The sequence below is a fragment of the Eumetopias jubatus genome, unplaced genomic scaffold, assembly GCF_037043125.1.
Source record: "Eumetopias jubatus isolate StellerSeaLion01/CBP00866 unplaced genomic scaffold, mEumJub1_p1.0 scaffold_1, whole genome shotgun sequence".
Classification (NCBI taxonomy): domain Eukaryota; kingdom Metazoa; phylum Chordata; class Mammalia; order Carnivora; family Otariidae; genus Eumetopias; species Eumetopias jubatus.
Window position 1 is genome coordinate 218,412,211 of NW_028274807.1, and position 15,544 is coordinate 218,427,754.

At 61.1% G+C, this 15,544-nt stretch overlaps 2 protein-coding genes across 2 annotated transcripts; both read right to left on the reverse strand.

Moving 5' to 3' along the window:
* Positions 1-1,820: 1,820 nt before the first annotated feature.
* Positions 1,821-8,713, reverse strand: TPGS1 (tubulin polyglutamylase complex subunit 1). The gene is made up of 2 exons (XM_028097170.2): positions 8,350-8,713; positions 1,821-2,639 (listed from the first exon to the last, which is right to left on the reverse strand). Exons 1-2 carry the CDS (start codon positions 8,685-8,687, stop codon positions 2,102-2,104), a joined length of 876 nt encoding a protein of 291 aa, XP_027952971.1. The 5' UTR covers positions 8,688-8,713; the 3' UTR covers positions 1,821-2,101.
* A 1,625-nt stretch (positions 8,714-10,338) lies between these two features.
* On the reverse strand, positions 10,339-14,399 carry MADCAM1 (mucosal vascular addressin cell adhesion molecule 1). Its single transcript, XM_028126020.2, has 5 exons — positions 14,339-14,399; positions 13,830-14,102; positions 13,108-13,434; positions 11,101-11,475; positions 10,339-10,448 (listed from the first exon to the last, which is right to left on the reverse strand). Exons 1-5 carry the CDS (start codon positions 14,397-14,399, stop codon positions 10,339-10,341), a joined length of 1,146 nt encoding a protein of 381 aa, XP_027981821.1.
* Positions 14,400-15,544: the final 1,145 nt, after the last annotated feature.

Genomic DNA, 15,544 nt, shown 5'->3' on the forward strand with positions numbered 1-15,544 from the left:
GAGGGGTGGGGCCTCCCGGGCTGTGTGGCTCAGCTGCCGAGGGGGACACCCACTGCACACTGCCTACCCTGGCTTCCAGTGACTAGGAGGGACCACCCCAGGGACCACCCAGGGGCCACGGAGCTGAGCCGAGGTGGCCTTGGCCTATGAGACCCTGGGAGCTGCCTGCCCTGCACCCCTGTCTTGGCTTCCGGGACAGCTGTGCACGTGACACGGATGGTCCGCTGTCTGCAGGCCCCGCACTTGCTCCCCGCTGCTGCCTAGCCCTGTGGTGACCATGCAGCAGACACGTCTGGTGCATCTCCTGTGTGGGGACCCATGACAGATTACAATTGTGACAGCTACTGCGTATTGAGCTTTTCATTAATCCTCTGGCTACCTAGATCGCTGCACGATATATGACCCAACAACTTTGTGGCTGAAACCAAGAATTTGCTTAGTTCCTGCATTGCAAAGCAGGAGTTATCTGTCACCTGGTCTTCCTCACAACATGGCTGCTGGGCGACTCAATGAGCCCCCGGTGGCCATGGCATCCGCCACCTTTTGTGACCTTGCCATGGAAATCATGTAATGTCACAAAAGCCACTCACAAGTGCAAGGGAAGGGAATGCAGATTCCACGTCTCCGATCTGCCTTCTGAGGGGAAAGTTGTGGAAGAGCGTGTGGGAACAGAAATGTTGCTGTGGTGGTTTTTGGAAAACAGTAGCCACAACTCACCGGTTCCCTGATTGCCTGGTCTGTGCTGGGAGTACCAGGGACTGGGAAATGAGATGAGGTGATCCTGGCCAGCAGTAGCTTGTAAAGGGGTTAAACTCTGTTCCCGTGGGGTCTCCCTCAATCAGAACCGCTGCTGTCCTGGGCCCCATTTACTGGAGCTGGAAGCTGAGTATGAAGTCACTGGCCAGCAGTCATTCTGGGCTGGGAATCTGACCCTGGCCTCCCTCCTCCTGCTCCCAGTGGGCTTCCCTGTGGAAGAAGCCATCCCCCTGGAGGGGAGGAGGGATGCCCAGTGGGTGCCCGGTGAGCAGTGACTGGAGAAGTTCCCAGGCGTGTGTGGATTCTGGGTGGGCTGATGGCAGGTGGTGCAGGTAGTGTGGTGTGTGGGTTCCAGAGTGGGCCCCTTGCTGGTAGGGTGACCATGCACCTCTCTGGGCCTGGATTTCCCCGTCTGCTAAAGCTGGGTAGTCACTTCCCTTCCTCAGAGGGCACGTGAGACCTCGCAGGGCTCACCCATGTTGGCTGTTTCCACCGTCACGGTTCACGACGACCTGCCCAGCGGACCTCTTCCTTTGACAGCTGGGGAACCCGAGGCCCAGAGTGGAAGCACTTGGTTGGGCCCTTGCAGAGAGCAGGGCCCCCTGGGCCTCGGGGTTGTGAGTCCAGGGCCCGACACTGGGCTTCCATAAAGTGGAGTCCAGGGGTGCCTTGGCATTTCCAGGTGGCCAGGCTTGTCCCCAAGCAGCACTGAGGGGGAGGGGCAGCTGAGGCTGGAGCGGAGAAGCATTTCTGCAGACACGGGACGGGGTGGGGAGCAGACACGACGGGGGCAGGGAGCACACACGGGACAGGGTGGGGAGCAGACACGGGACGGGGTGGGGGAGCAGACACGGACGGGGTGGGGGAGCAGACACGGGACGGGGTCGGGAGCAGACACGGGACGGGGTGGGGGATGGGGTAGGGGACGGGGTGGGGGAGCAGACAGGGGATGGGGTGGGGGATGGGGTAGGGGAGCAGACAGGGGATGGGGTGGGGGTTGGGGTAGGGGAGCAGACAGGGGATGGGGTGGGGGATGGGGTAGGGGAGCAGAAACACACTCCAGGTCAGCCTGGAGAACAGACTTTATTACTCTGAGGAGAGAGGGCCCTTTGCGGGGGTGCGGGGAGGGTGTGCCCACTTCCTGGGACCCCTGGCTTCCCCTCTAAAGGGACCGGGGCATGATTCCAGGTCGGAAGGTGGGTGTGGGGAGGACCCCCCTGCATGCAGGGACTGTCCAGTCCTGGTCCCAGACCCGTGTTCTGCCCAGGAGCAGGTGGCTACCACCCCCAGCTGTGTAGGTGGAGGAGGGGCAGGCAAGGTGTGTGGGGGACGGGGGTGGGGACGCTCAGGCCACCGGCTTGACCTTGGCGATGAAGAGAGCAGCAGCCTTCTCCAGGAACTCCTCCCGGGTCATCGGGGAGCTGGGCCGCCGAGCCACCAGGGCGCGGTCCATGGCCAGTGCCAGGCTGTCGGGGCCCAGGCGTGAGCCAGCCTCCAGGTAGCGGGCGGGCACAGCACCTCCATCGCTGGCCTGCAGGGCCCCCTCCAGGGTGTCCAGCACCGCCTGGCCCACGCGTCGGTCGGCCACAGCCAGGGCGGGGTCCTCCAGCAGCTGGTAGAGGGCGCTGGCCCGTGCCACGAACTCCAGCAGCACGAAGCAGGTGAGCATGCCGGCGCGGAACACGTCCAGCGGCACGGCCTCGTGGTCCCGGCACTGGATCTTGTGCAGCAGCGGTGCCACGACCTCCTCAGGGGCTTCCCCGTCCCGGCAGATGCGTTTGAGAAGCTCACTGTAGGTGCGCCCGTCCAGCCCCGGCTTCTTCTTGCGCCCACTGGCGCTCAGGCACTCATAGGCCACGCTGACGTTGTTGTTGAAGGCCGTCCTGTAGGAGGACGGGAGCGTTGAGCCATATGGGCAGAGCCCCGCACAGCCCACGGCCCCCTCGCCCGTCCGCCAGCCCCAGGGCCCTTGCACAGGCTGTGTCCTTTGCCTGGAGTGCCCTTCCCCCAGGTCTCCCCATGACTCCTCCAGCTCCTCCCAGTCTTTGCTCAAGTGTCACCTTTTCAATGCCACCCCCACCCCCGCCTCCTCTCTTTTTCTTCACGGCAGTTACCGCCATTTTAGTGTAAGATGTCCTCAGGATGAAGTTTCATGTCCTTCAGAACATCAGCCCAGGAGCACACATCAGGGAGTTTATGTACAGCCCCCAGTGCCTAGAACATGGCCTGCACACAGCAGGTGCTCTATAAACATCTGCTGAGTTGGCCAGTGGGCATTGCCCCATGGGGCTCTCCCACTGCCCCCCAACCATGCCACTCACACTTATGGGGTGGTCACTCCTGGCATTTAATGTGCATTAACTCATTTCACACTGGCCGGGAGTCAGCAAACTACACCCATGGGTCATATCCGGCCCACTGCCTGGTTTGTAAATAAAGTTTTATTGGCACACGGTCTTATCCGGCACTGACATGCCGCTCAGGGTTGCTTTCCTGCTGCAAAGGCAGAGCCGAATGGTTGCAACAGGGATTGACCCACAAAACCGAAAATACGACCTGTTCTTCTATGGGAAAGTCTGCCTTCCTTGCTATCTGCTATGAGGCACGCATGATTCTTTGCCCAAGAAGAGCCCGAGGCTCTACTACATGGCCTGGCTGTGCTGTGAGCTTCACGAGCAGATTTGGGGAGCATGGTGGTTAAGTGTGGGCTGCAGGGTGAGCCTGGGTGGCTGGTAGCCCAGCACTAGCACGGCTGGTGGCCCTTTAGCATTTCCACCATGACCAATAGGTAGTGAGGCTCGTTGGGGGCTCACGGTCGGGCCAGGGGGCCCCGAGAGGAGGGGGTGAGCCAATCCTTTCCGGGAGCTCGGCTCCACGGTGAAGGAAGGCCCATGTGGCTCCATTCACCTCCTGTGTGACCTGGGCACAGTCTCACCTTTCCGTGGGCCAGCAAGCAGTTGAGCCCGGTACACGCGGGCTAGCACACTGCAGATGTCCAGTCTGTGTGGGGCTTATGGATGCATGTGCTGACCCAGCGAGCTCTGTGCATCAGAGGAGGAAACCGTGGCCCAGAGATATAAGAACAGTAGCCTGCGGGTGTCTCCCTCCCAGCTGGGACTCAGCTCTCAGTCCGTCTGGCTATAAACCCCTTTTTCTTCTCATTCGTTGGGCCCTTGCAATGTGCTGGGACTGGTGGTCAGTGAGACCAGAGCTGGGCAGCTCCTCGGGCGCTCCTTCCTGCTATCTCCCCCGTCACCTGCAGTATCTGGCTGATGCCTCAAACCAACTCTCTGCAGGAACTCTGAACGTTAATTCCCTTCACCAGGAAGCGGGGAGGTCTGCTGTGAACACGCGGCGGTCACTAGTGCTCTGTCAACTACCCATCCTGCGTAACAAATCACCCCAAACCCAGCGGCCTAAGATGGCAGCAGACGTTGATAGACCACCGAGGCAGTGGCTCAGGGTCTGCCCATCCTCTGAAGGCGCGGACGCCTGGGCCTCCATCCCAAGCCCATGGTGTCTCCAGAGCCCTCCCCACACAACGGCTGTGCCCCAGGATGGGACACAGAGGCCACCGCCCACCATGCCGCCATTCCCGATGGGGGTGCAGGCCGGCCCCATCTGATGTGGGAGGTGAGGACTGGGGGGCCTCCTGAAGGCTGACCACCCCTCTGAAGTGAGGATGAGCCACAGGAGTTGGTTCCGCCAAGAGATGGGCGTGGAAGCCACACGTGGTCCACTTCCGAGGCAAGTTGTGAGAGCTACAGTGAGTCCCTGGCATCCACTCCCCATTGCCATGCTTGGGTAAACTCCCAGTGCGTGTGTGAGTGCAGCCCCCTCGGCCTCTGCCTCGTGCTTCTGGAAGCAGTTCTTTGTGTTGGGGCCACCGAGGTCTCAGAGCTGTTACTGCCACGTGACACAGCTGTCCTGATACAAACATGGTCCACGATTCATCCAACTCTGGACCACGATGCCTCTTCTCCAGCAACCTGGTCTGCCCTCCAGGTGAGCAAATTCCCTCCTCTCTAGAGGCTGGGGCCTGGCGGGCAAGACCCCCGTGCCGTTTGGTTCCCATGTTCACCGAGCGCCTTCTGGGAGCATAGCTCTGTCCCTGGACCCCACCTGGACCTACGCTTGAGTTCTGATCACTGGAGAGCGAGGGTCCCCATCCCTGCCTCTCAGGGTTCTCATGAGCCAAGTACTTAAAACAGGGCCTGGCATGTGGAGGGGTCCCTCCTGCACTCAGCGTTAGCTGTGACCAGGGCGGGACTCAGTGGGCTGCCCACACGCTGTTTGTCTTACAGTCCTGGCCTCATGGGGCAGGAAGACACACAGAGGAGTGATCACAGCCCTACAAGATCGGAGCTGACAGGAAAGGCGCCGAGGAAGGTGACATCCAACCTCTAGGCTGCTGGCCGCGGGTCTGCAGCTCCCAGGGACCCGCACACAGTTCCCAGCGGCCACCAGGGAGCACCTGCTCCGTCCGCGGGATCGCCGGGCTCTGGGACTTGGCTTCCCTGTTGGTGACGAGGGGACTGGGCACGGAGGGCTCCACCCTATCAGCTCCTACCCAGAGCACTAGAGTGAGCATTGCTTAAATAATACCTATGTGAGAGTGTATAGCATATTTCTGGAGACATGGAAACATTTCACTTTAGACCAGGGGTTCTCCATGGGGGTGACTCTGGGTGAGATCTGGGGGCACTTTTGGGTGTTATCACTTGGGGGGCAGGTGGGGGCCAAGGAGGCTGCTCAACACCCTACAGTGCCCAGGAGGGCCTGGCCCAGAGACTGAGCTGAGGAACCTGGACTTGGGGATGCCCTTTCGAAGGTTTTCCCAGGTCAGGGGGGCCTGCAGGAAGGGCACTCTGGCTGTTACTACTTGCATCGTGGCAGCTCAGAGGCCTTGGGGGTGAGGGGGCCACACTGTCCAGATCGGACTCTGTATCCAGCCCTTAGTGACCATGCAGCCCTCAGCAAGTCCCACACACATGGTTTTTGTGCCCTTGGGGCCTTGAGGCTGGCAGGGTCGATTGCACCTGCGGCCACCATCTCCAGTCCCTCCCGGAGACCAACACTTGTGATCCGCACAAAACAGAGAAAAGGAATTGTGGATGACTTCTCCCCAAATCTTTCATGCTGATGAGGCCCTCAAGAACAGCTCCAAGGTGGCCCAGTCAGCCACTCCATGTCAGACGGGACACCTGCTTTCCACACTGGCACTTGCCTGGCCTGGCTTCCGCTTTTGGCCCCTCAGGCTAGGTCCAGGGGCTCCTGACGGGGACTCTGTCTTCTGAGCCAGCCACTGGCTCCGTCTCTGGGGAGAGCAGGTGGCGCCCGCCACTCCCCTATTCACTCCACTCTCTGTGCCCCTCTAGCTCCAAAGTGCCTCCAACCCACGGCTCCAACACCCCTGCAGTGCAGTGAGCCGAGTCCCCCCCAAGATGCATGTCTATCTGGAACCTGTGAGGGTGACCTTATTTGGAAATAGGGTCTTTGCAGATGTAATCTGTTCAGGATCTGGAGATGTGATGAGGTAGCCCTAAATCCAAGAGTCCTTAGAAGAGAAAGAAGAAGACACAGAGACACAGAGGAGGACACAGGCAGGCACTGGAGTGATGCGGCCGCACGCCGAGGGACATCTGGAGGCCCCAGGAGCTGGGAGAGGCAGGAGGGACCCAACCCTGGAGCCCCCGGAGGGAGGGCAGCCTTGTGACAGCTTGATCTCAGACTCTCAGCCTCCAGAACTGCGAGAGAATAAATTTCTCTCCCCCCCCACCTTTTTAAAGATTTTTAAGTAATTTCTACACACAACGTGGGGCTTGAACTTACAACACTGAGATCAAGAGTCGCACCCTCTACCAACCCAGTCAGCCAGGTGCCCCACATTTCTGTTGTTTTAAGCCACCAAGCTCGTGATAATTTGTTACAGCTGCCACAGGACATAATTACAGCCCTAAATCCAACAGACACTTGTCAGCCCTCATCTATGGGCCATTGGATACAGGACTGCGGCAGCCCACAGGGTGCCTCTGTGTGGATTAGGAAGAAACTGCAAAAAGCCCTCATAGACATATCTCCATTTGTGACTGTCTATAGGTGAGTGGCTCGTGCAGTGCTTGGCCTGAACAACGGTACATGGCGGCCCAGCCACTGACGACTTTTCCCCTTTGGAAGATGTTCCATGATGCCATTCTCTTCTAGTTCCCTCCTTCATGTCTGGTTGGCCTGATCATGCTTTTTTGTGGGTTCTCTGAGGCTGGGGCTCCTCAGGGCTGGGTCCCGGGCTTTTCTCGGTTCTCCTGAGGCCTTCACAACCCCTCCTGGCTGACAACTTCCTGTCCCACTTGCAGAGCCACCTGTCCACCCTCCAACTGCAAGGTTCTCCCAGCCGCCCGACTTAAGAGTCCCCAAGCAACCCTGGACACTTCCCCCAAATCAGCGACCCCCCATCTCAGTGGACAGCCCCATGGACGACCTAGGACTGTCTCTGCATACTTCTTTCCCACCCTTGCCCCTGCGAACCCAGCAGCTCGACCTTCAGCGCACATGGATGCTCTGCTCAGATTCCCATCCTCCACACCCCTTCCCATACCTGAGATCCCTCCCCAGCTTCCCAGTGCTGTCCTTACGGCCTGTACTGTGACTCTCTTGGGAGGGCTGCCGAAAGGTGGGCAGGTGCTGGAAGCACAGGGGGGAATCCCCTGGTGATCAGGCTGGAATGTTCCCTTACTTGGTTTCCTCTCCCTTCCTGGGTTCTCTGGGAGCACTCCCTTATAACATTACCCACACACGAACGCTCGCCTCAGGTTCTGCTTCCAGGGACCCCTCCCCACCAGCCAAGGCCCAGCCTACCCACATCCAGTCATGACCTCACCTGGCTGATGTTGCATTCAGAACGCTCCTCGATCCATCTGATGTGGACCATTCATTCAATACATATTCCTCAATCACCTTTCGTGGGCTCAGAACTGTTGGCGGGGGGGGGGGGCACGTGTAGGGGGGCAGGCGCCATCCCCACCCTCCCGCCGTGCTTCAGCCACGGGAAGGCTGAGGAGCCTGTGGGTCCCACACGGCAGCTTTATGGCCTCCAGGCCAGTGCACCTGCCCGCCTCGGGCCCGCAGCCCCTTTCCCTGTGCGTGAAGCAGGCCTCTTTCTGGACACCCCTCCTGCCCGCTGGGCGCTGCCTCCGGGGGTACGGGCCTCGGGTGACTGAGTTGTTCTCAGCCCTGTAAATATCCCCTTTCTGGCTTAATGGATGGGGTTGCAACGCCGCCAATAACAAGGTATTTAAAGAAAAACCTAGTTTGGAAGGACCTGGCTCGGAGGACTAGCTCTGTGACTTTGGGTCCTCTCTGGGCCCCGCGGCTTTTAAAAGTGGGGTGGGCTGCAAGGGGAAACTCAGCACCTGCAGAAAGGCATCACAAAAGACAGAGCTGGCCAGAAGTACAGGGACCCCCCGCGGTCCGGGTCTACCCCGCGCCAGGAGGCGTGCGGACTACAGCGCCCAGCATGCCCGCGGGCAGCACGCTGGGGCTCCAGGTCCGCAGCGGCCCCGCCCCGCCCCGCCCCGGCCCGGCCCGGCCCCGCACCTCTGGGAGTGGTGAGCCAGGCGAAGGTGCCACAGAGCGCGGCCCAGGCGCTGCTGCTGCAGCAGGAGCTGGCCTGGGGGCTCCCCGGCGCCGCCGTTTGCAGGCGAGCGCAGGCCCATGTTCTCGAAGTAGTGCGCCAGGAAGGCGATCGGCTCCTCGGGCCGCGCCTCCAGCACCTTCAGCAGGGCCGCGCGCAGCATCTCCGTCACGCCGACCTGCCGCAGGAAGTCCTCCTCACTCTCGGCCGTTGCTGCTGCTCGGGACGCCGCCGGCCGGCTGCTGTCGGCAAAGCTGGCCGCCGGAGCCACGGCCGGCCGCCGCTTCTCCACTGCCGCCATCTTCGTTGAGGGCAACGGGACCGGAAGCGCCGCCGTATTCCACAGTGCGCTGGCGCCTCGGGGCGGCCATCTTGGTTAAGGGCAGAGGGCGCCCGGATTCCGCTGGAGACTCTGACAAATAACTAGACCGGGCTACCCGCCCCCGCCCCCCGGCCCCCCCCCACCCGCCCCCGCCCCCCGGCCCCCCCCCACCCGCCCCCGCCCCCCGGCCCCCCCCCACCGGCCCCCGCCCCCCGGCCCCCCCCACCCGCCCCCGCCCCCCGGCCCCCCCCCCCACCCGCCCCCGCCCTCCGGCCCCCCCCCCCACCCGCCCCCGCCCTCCGGCCCCCCCCCCACCCGCCCCCGCCCCCCGGCCCCCCCCCACCCGCCCCCGCCCCCCGGCCCCCCCCCCCCACCCGCCCCCGCCCCCCGGCCCCCCCCCCCCACCCGCCCCCGCCCTCCGGCCCCCCCCCTCCCCCCCCCCCCCGCAGGCTCTAACTGGCATTCTTCCTCCTGTGCTGGTTAGCTTTCCAAGTTTAGTCCCGGAACCTGAATTTTGCCAGACTCCAAAATGGCTCTCTAGGAAGGGCATGGTGTTTGGCCTGAAGCCGATGGTGATGGACGAGTCCCTCATTAGCATGGTCCCCTAGCAACCAGGCTCCTCGGTTAGCTGGGGAGCCAGGCGGCGCATGCGCGGGGATCGTTCCAGCTCCGGGACTGAGCGCCGACCCTGCCCAGCCTTCTGATTTTCCTCGAGCCTTTGTGCCCAGTCTGGCCTTCAGCCCCGTGCAGTCTCCGTCTGAGTTCGTGGATCACCCCGTGGGGAGAGGGCTCCTCTGCCCCGCCAGCCACCCGCCAGGCTGAGTGAGGGGTGTGCTGTGGGTTGTCACGGCTCGCCGAACGAGTGGACCACCGAGGTCCCCGCTCCCCGTGCCATGCTGTTACCTTTCCTCACCGCCAGAGGGCTCTCTCACACCACGGCCTCTGCAGTTCTGAACTCTCCCCCAGCGCCCCAGTGCCCGCCGCGGAATCCCCAGCTTTCCTCTGCCGATCTGGTTCCCAGACTCCTCCTCGCCTCTCCCCCACCCCACCGACTTAGCTCTCAAGCCACCCCAAGAGAGAGAAACTTTCCTTTAACAAGCCACTTCTGTGTCTTTTGTCCACCCCCCCGACTTTCCCCACTTCTTTTGAGGACTTCTAGTTATTCCTTAGCTGTACCCCCATCCGGGGAAAGGTACAAGCTGTGCTCTCCCCACCCCAGGCAGAACCCACGCTCCCTGTTGCTCCTTTTCCCCCAGCCCTGGCCAAGTAGGGGTTGGGGGTCCTGTCCATCCTCATCTCTTGGGGGAGTCTCCCAGTGCAGAGGGTAGCTGGAGCTGTGTGGAAGATTCCAGCATCTTTGTAACACCGCAGAAACCACTGAGGTCAGACCAGATGCTCTTTATTCTCCAGCTCTGGACCATTGCGGGGGGGGGGTCCTCAGGGGCTCCACTGAGGGGAAACTCAGATGCTGGCCATCAGGATAAGGGGCTAATGGTCAGCTCTCAACCATGTAGGTCCAGAACCCTGCAATTGTCCTCTGGTTGCAACTGTGTGGAAGGAAAGGCAGGCCAGTCCCCCTCAATCCGTCCAGGTGGGGCAGGGGGCCCAGAGGAGCTGATGGGCTTGGTTGTCACTGGGCGGGCCTGCAGCGTTTCCACAGGCGATAGGTGAGGAACACCAAGAAGAGCAGCCCCAGCACCAAGCTGCCCGTCCACAGAGCTGGGGGTGTTGTCTGGGAGCCTGGAGAAGGAAGCATCAGGAGTCCTGAGCACCTCTTTGCAGGTGTGGGGGAGAAGCTCAGCAGAATCTGCTAGGGGCTTCCACATTTACTGAGTTCCCTGAGATTTTGCAAAAGACTCCATGGTTTAGAGTGTCTTTTGAAGTGTACAAAAACTGCTGAAATATCCAAAGGACTTCTGGAGTGGATCTTTTGAAAGGTACGTAGGACCTTATGGTTGGAAGTGAGTTGGCTGCCCACCATGCCTGTTTGAAATATGGCTCGTCCAAATGCAACGTGCTGTTAGTATAATTACACACCACATTTTGAAGACTTAGTTAAAAAAAAAGGAAAGAATGTAAAGTGTTTCATTTATATTTCTAAATATGGCTACTGGAGAATTTGAAATTACCTAAGTGGCTCTATTCTATTTCTATCCTACAGACTGTTGTGGGCTGTACAGGTTAGAGTTTACAGAGTGCTCTGAAATCTAGAGTTTCTGAAATTAGCAGTCATCACAGTGCCAAGTAACTGGAATCTTCCACCATTAGGGAAGCCCACTGGACAACTGGGGAGACTGAAGCTGGGCAGGCCCATCCCTTGTCTGAGGTCTTGATGCCAGGCTTCCCTCCCTCTGAGGCTCCCCCGGACCCCTCCCTAGCCCCCAGAACTCACAGATTTCCGGGACCAGGTACAGGCTGGCCATCTGTCCCCCTGGGTCCAGGCGACACCGAAACCAGCCTTCAAGGCTGCAGCCGGCCCGGGGCACGCTCAGCCAAGCCTGGGCCCCAGCCTCCCACCTCTGGTAAGCTTCTAGACCCCCGGGGGCCTGGGTCCAGCCCACTGCCACACCAGGGCCACAGACAGCCTCACAAAGTAGGTCCAGACCCCCTGCTGCTGGTGACTGGCGGATCTCAGGGTGGCAGAGCCTGGTGGAACTGTTCCCGGGTGGGGGTCCTGGATTCTCGGAGCTGTGGGTGGAGCTCAGCTCTGGAGTGGCCTCGGCGGAGGTCGTGACAGGGGGCTCCGGGGAGGTCAGCCTGTGCAGGACTGGAAAACAGGGTGATGGTTTTTCTCCTGCCCCAGGCTCCCTCTTCTGCCTGTCTCTCCGTTTAGACCACAGGGTTGGACCAGAACCGCTGAAGCCCCATCCTGGGCCACTTGGGCAGATCGAAGGGTATCCCAGTGGGTAGGAGCAGGGTCAGGTTCTGTCTTGGTCCCCTCCCCACTCTGAGTGAGCTTCTGAACGTCTGCATCTCAGTTTCCTCAACTGTATAGGGGGTGAGAGCCATCCATCCTGGGGGTTGCCATGGAGAGTGATCAGAGTGCAGGGTTGGTGAGTCCCGGATTTTATAAATTACAGGACTGGGAAGTGGAGAGAGGGGAAGGTGCTCCCTGGTGAAGGGAAGGGGTGCTCCATTCGTTGTGGTACAGATGGGGAGACAGGATCCAGGAGGGGATTTATACATCCTACCATGAAATGTCTTTCAAATCCAGTGGCCTCTCTGGCCTCCCACCGCACCCTACCTGCCCCCCCTTCCAGTCCCCTGGGAGCTCCCTTGCTCCATCCCCACCCCTGATGACCCCAAGTGCATTAACATGAGTTTCAGGGTGCCCTGCTGGAGAAGGAATTTGTGCTTCTTTAGTGAGAGGTTGCTGGGGGCTTCATGATGTGGACAGTGCCTGTCCCACATTAGACATGTTTGTTAAATTAATAATGTCTGACACAAACTGAGCACCTACTGTGTCCTCAGCCCCAAGTTAAATGTTTTCATTTGTTCATTCAGCAAGTCGTTATTGTGCACCTACTCTGTGCTGGGCACCGTGGTTTCATCCATCCATGCAGAATGTATGTGTTGAATACCTGCTATGCGCTGGGCACTGTTTTAGCCACTGGGGACATAGCCACAAACAAGACATATTCCTTTCTCAGTGAAGCCAACAGTAGGGGATACAGACAATGGGACAAATGAGCAGAAAACGCAGGATGCCATATATTGATAAAAGATGTCAAAAAACATACAATAGGAGAAACGGCTCGTGTGTGTGTGTGCATATGTGTGTGTGTGTACATATCCATGTGTAAGAGGTAGTAAGGATACTTTGACCCTTTAGACAGGTCAGGAGAAGGCTCATGGGAAGGTGAGTGAGGGAGCAATGGAGAGAGCTGGGGGAAGAGCATTCCCAGTGGAGGTGGAGCATATGTAAAGGTCCTGGGGTAGCACCATGCCTGGCCTATTGCAGGAGCAGCTGGGAGGCTCATGCGGCCGGAGCAGAGTGATGGGGGGAGAGGGAGGAGGTGAGGGCAGGTGGTTGATGGCGCTGTGGACATGGGAGGAGTTGGTTTGTACCCGGAGGGAGGTAGAAACCTTGGAGGACTGGGGGCAAAGCAGCACAGGATCTCAGGGGGCCGGCCCAGGGCAGGTGCTCAGTTAGCCTGCTGCATGGGCGAATGCACTTATGAGGGGTACCACGCTGGAGGCGCTCGGCATTCCCCCGCTGTGGCTGCCGGCTGCCGGCTGCCGTGGGTATTGTGACCGATCCAGACTGGGACACAGGGAGGCAGGGTTCCAGAAGAGCCCCTGGGCCCCACTCCTCAAGGCTCACAGGAGCTGGGCGGGGGGACTTTACCTACTTCCTGGGGGCACTGAGTGCAGGCTGGCCAGAACCCCGAAGACTCACCTGGAATGGCCCGCTGTTGGGTCAGGTTCTGGCCAGGTAGTTTCATGGTTGCCCGGCAGTGGAGGGTGAGTGGGGTGGGGGTCTTCTCCAGTGGGGGCAGCAGCCAGCGCTCTGTTACCCGAAGCAGTTGGTCCTCGCCCTGCTGGGGCTCCTCCTCCACATCCCAGCCCAGGGCCTGCACCCCCTCCAGTTCCTGGTCCCCCAGGAGCAGGGACAAGGAGAGGGCCTCGGGGCTGGCAGGTGTGATGTTATGGGCGGTGCAGGCCACTTCTCGGTCCTGCTTGGCCACCAGGGCTACTGGGGAGACAGTCAGCTGGTCTGGGAATGCTGTGGACAGAGGGTGTGAGCCGGGCGGGCCGAGTCCATAGGGTCAGTACTGGGCCCTGAGGAGGGGGCTTGGGGTGGGGCCAAGGGGTGAGTGGGGACTGCTGGTGCGTGGGGTCAGGGGAAGGCCCAGCAGCCAGGGCTTGTGTGTCTAGAATGTCAAGTACTGGAGACAGGTCCAGAGCAGAAAGCGTGGGGGTCAGGTGGGGGAGGGGGAGTGATGAGGGGAAGAAATGGATGGCAGAGTGACTTAGGTGGAGCTGATACAGCCTTTGAGCTGGGGGGCAGGGTGGGCCATCTGGGAAGGCTCCAGGAAAAGGTGGTATTGGTACGGAGGTAAGGCAAGGTTGCTGGGTGCCCGGAAGGTGCACAGGCGGCGGGGAAGGGTGGGAGCTCACCGAACACCAGGAGCTGCACGGTCCGCTGGAAGGTGAGAGTCCCGCAGGAGCCCACGCACACGCGGGTGCCGGCCGCGGACAGGGACGCATTGCGCACGTAAAGGACACTGCTGCCCGCGTCCGACCGCACGGCGCCCAGGCTCGTGTCCAGGCCCCGCCACTGCACCGAGGGGGTCCTGTGGTCAGCGCAGGCCAGCCGGCAGGTGAGCTGCTGCGACCCGCCCAAGGACACTGCCACCACGGGGTCTGGGGGCTCCAACTCCAAGGGCCCACCTGCGGGCAGACAGCGCTCTCAGCCCCGCCCCCAGCCGCGGGTCCCCGCCCCAGACCCCCCAGCCTGAGCTTTCTCCCTACTGCCCTTCGCCCGGCCTCCTCCGAGACCCCCCACCGTAGGGTCCTCCGCACCTTCCCCGAGCCACCGCACCGCCCTGCTGCGAGCCTTCCCTCGGTCCCAGCCCTCCCCTCTCTTCTAAACTCACTGCCCTAACGGAGCCCCCTCCCTTGCTCACCCTGGCCTCGCTGGAGGAGCCCCAGAAAGACGGGAAACAGGAGGGCGAGACCCTGCTCCATGCTCCGTCCCGGCTCTGTCCTCCGTTCTCCCGGGACGCGCCTTAAATAGCGGTGCCCCCGCCTCTTTCCCGCCGCCCCGTCCTCCAGCTGCTCCCCGGGGCTTTCCCGAGGGGGTTTCCCGCCCTGACCCTCGACCCTGGAGGCGACAGAGAGGCAGGGCCTGGGGGCCAGGGTTGGCGGGGACCCCGCAGCCAAGGTCAGAACAGACGGGGCGGGAAGGTGTGAGCGGACTCCACTTTGAGGGATGGGAAGATTGGAAGATGGAGGCCGGAGAGGGGTGGCGGTCCAAGTCAACCGAACGGAAATCGGAACCAGGCCCGGGTTGGCGCCACCCTCAGCCGCCCCGACAGCCGTGCGATCTCAGCCTCCACTGCCCGGAGCGGCTGAGCGGGGGCGACGGAGAGCGGCCTTCTTCTCTCGCGGAAGTGCGGAGCTGGGTGGGGCGGGGCAGGTTCTCCTCGGGTGGGGCCTCCTGCGGGTGAGACTCTCTGGGGTGGGGGGGTCACCTGGAGGTGGGGGGGCTTCTGGGGGAGAGGGTGCTCTGGGGGTGAGGCCTCCTGCGGGTGAGGGTCTCTGGGGTGGGAGTGCCCCGGGGGTGGTGGGGCTCCTGGGAGTGGAACCTCCTGGAAGAGGAGTCCTTCTCGGGTGAGGATCTTGTGGGGGTGATGGGGGTCTTCTAGGGGTCACATTCTCTTCGATGTGAGGGTCTCCTGGGACTGATGGAGCTGAGACACTTCACCACCTACCTCTGAGCTTGTCTCTCCTCAGTAAAACCGCTAGGGCTCTTGGGACCCTGGGAACTCAGGGTAGGGGCTGCCTCCCTGCCCTGTTCCACACAGGGATGGAGGTCTACAGGGGAAGCCCAGGAAGGGACTCTGGCCAGGCTGCCCACTCACAGCCGTCATCAGTGAGTCCTGAGAAATCCATCCACCTTTTTCTCCTTGCCCCTCAGCCTGGCCTCATTTCTCTGTCCTTCATGGCCATGTACCACCCAGCACCCAGAGTGGTTTTAGGAACACCTTTCTGAGCATGCTGACCACCCAAGGCTGCTTGTGGCATAAAGGAGAGGAGCCTTGCAGGATCGGGAAGCCCCAGGGCCTCGGCATGGCTGTGCACTCACTCACCCTGTCCGGTCTCTGCCCAAA

Coding starts and splice junctions, on each gene's coding strand:
- MADCAM1 (XM_028126020.2), bottom strand. CDS start 14,399: ATGGAGCAGGGTCTCGCCCTCCTGTTTCCCGTCTTTCTGGGGCTCCTC. Junction 13,435..13,829: donor CGTGCAGCTCCTGGTGTTCG/GTGAGCTCCCAC, acceptor CTCTGTCCACAG/CATTCCCAGACCAGCTGACT. Junction 10,449..11,100: donor GTACCTGGTCCCGGAAATCT/GTGAGTTCTGGG, acceptor TTCCTTCTCCAG/GCTCCCAGACAACACCCCCA.
- TPGS1 (XM_028097170.2), bottom strand. CDS start 8,687: ATGGCGGCAGTGGAGAAGCGGCGGCCGGCCGTGGCTCCGGCGGCCAGC. Junction 2,640..8,349: donor CTGGCTCACCACTCCCAGAG/GTGCGGGGCCGG, acceptor GTCCTCCTACAG/GACGGCCTTCAACAACAACG.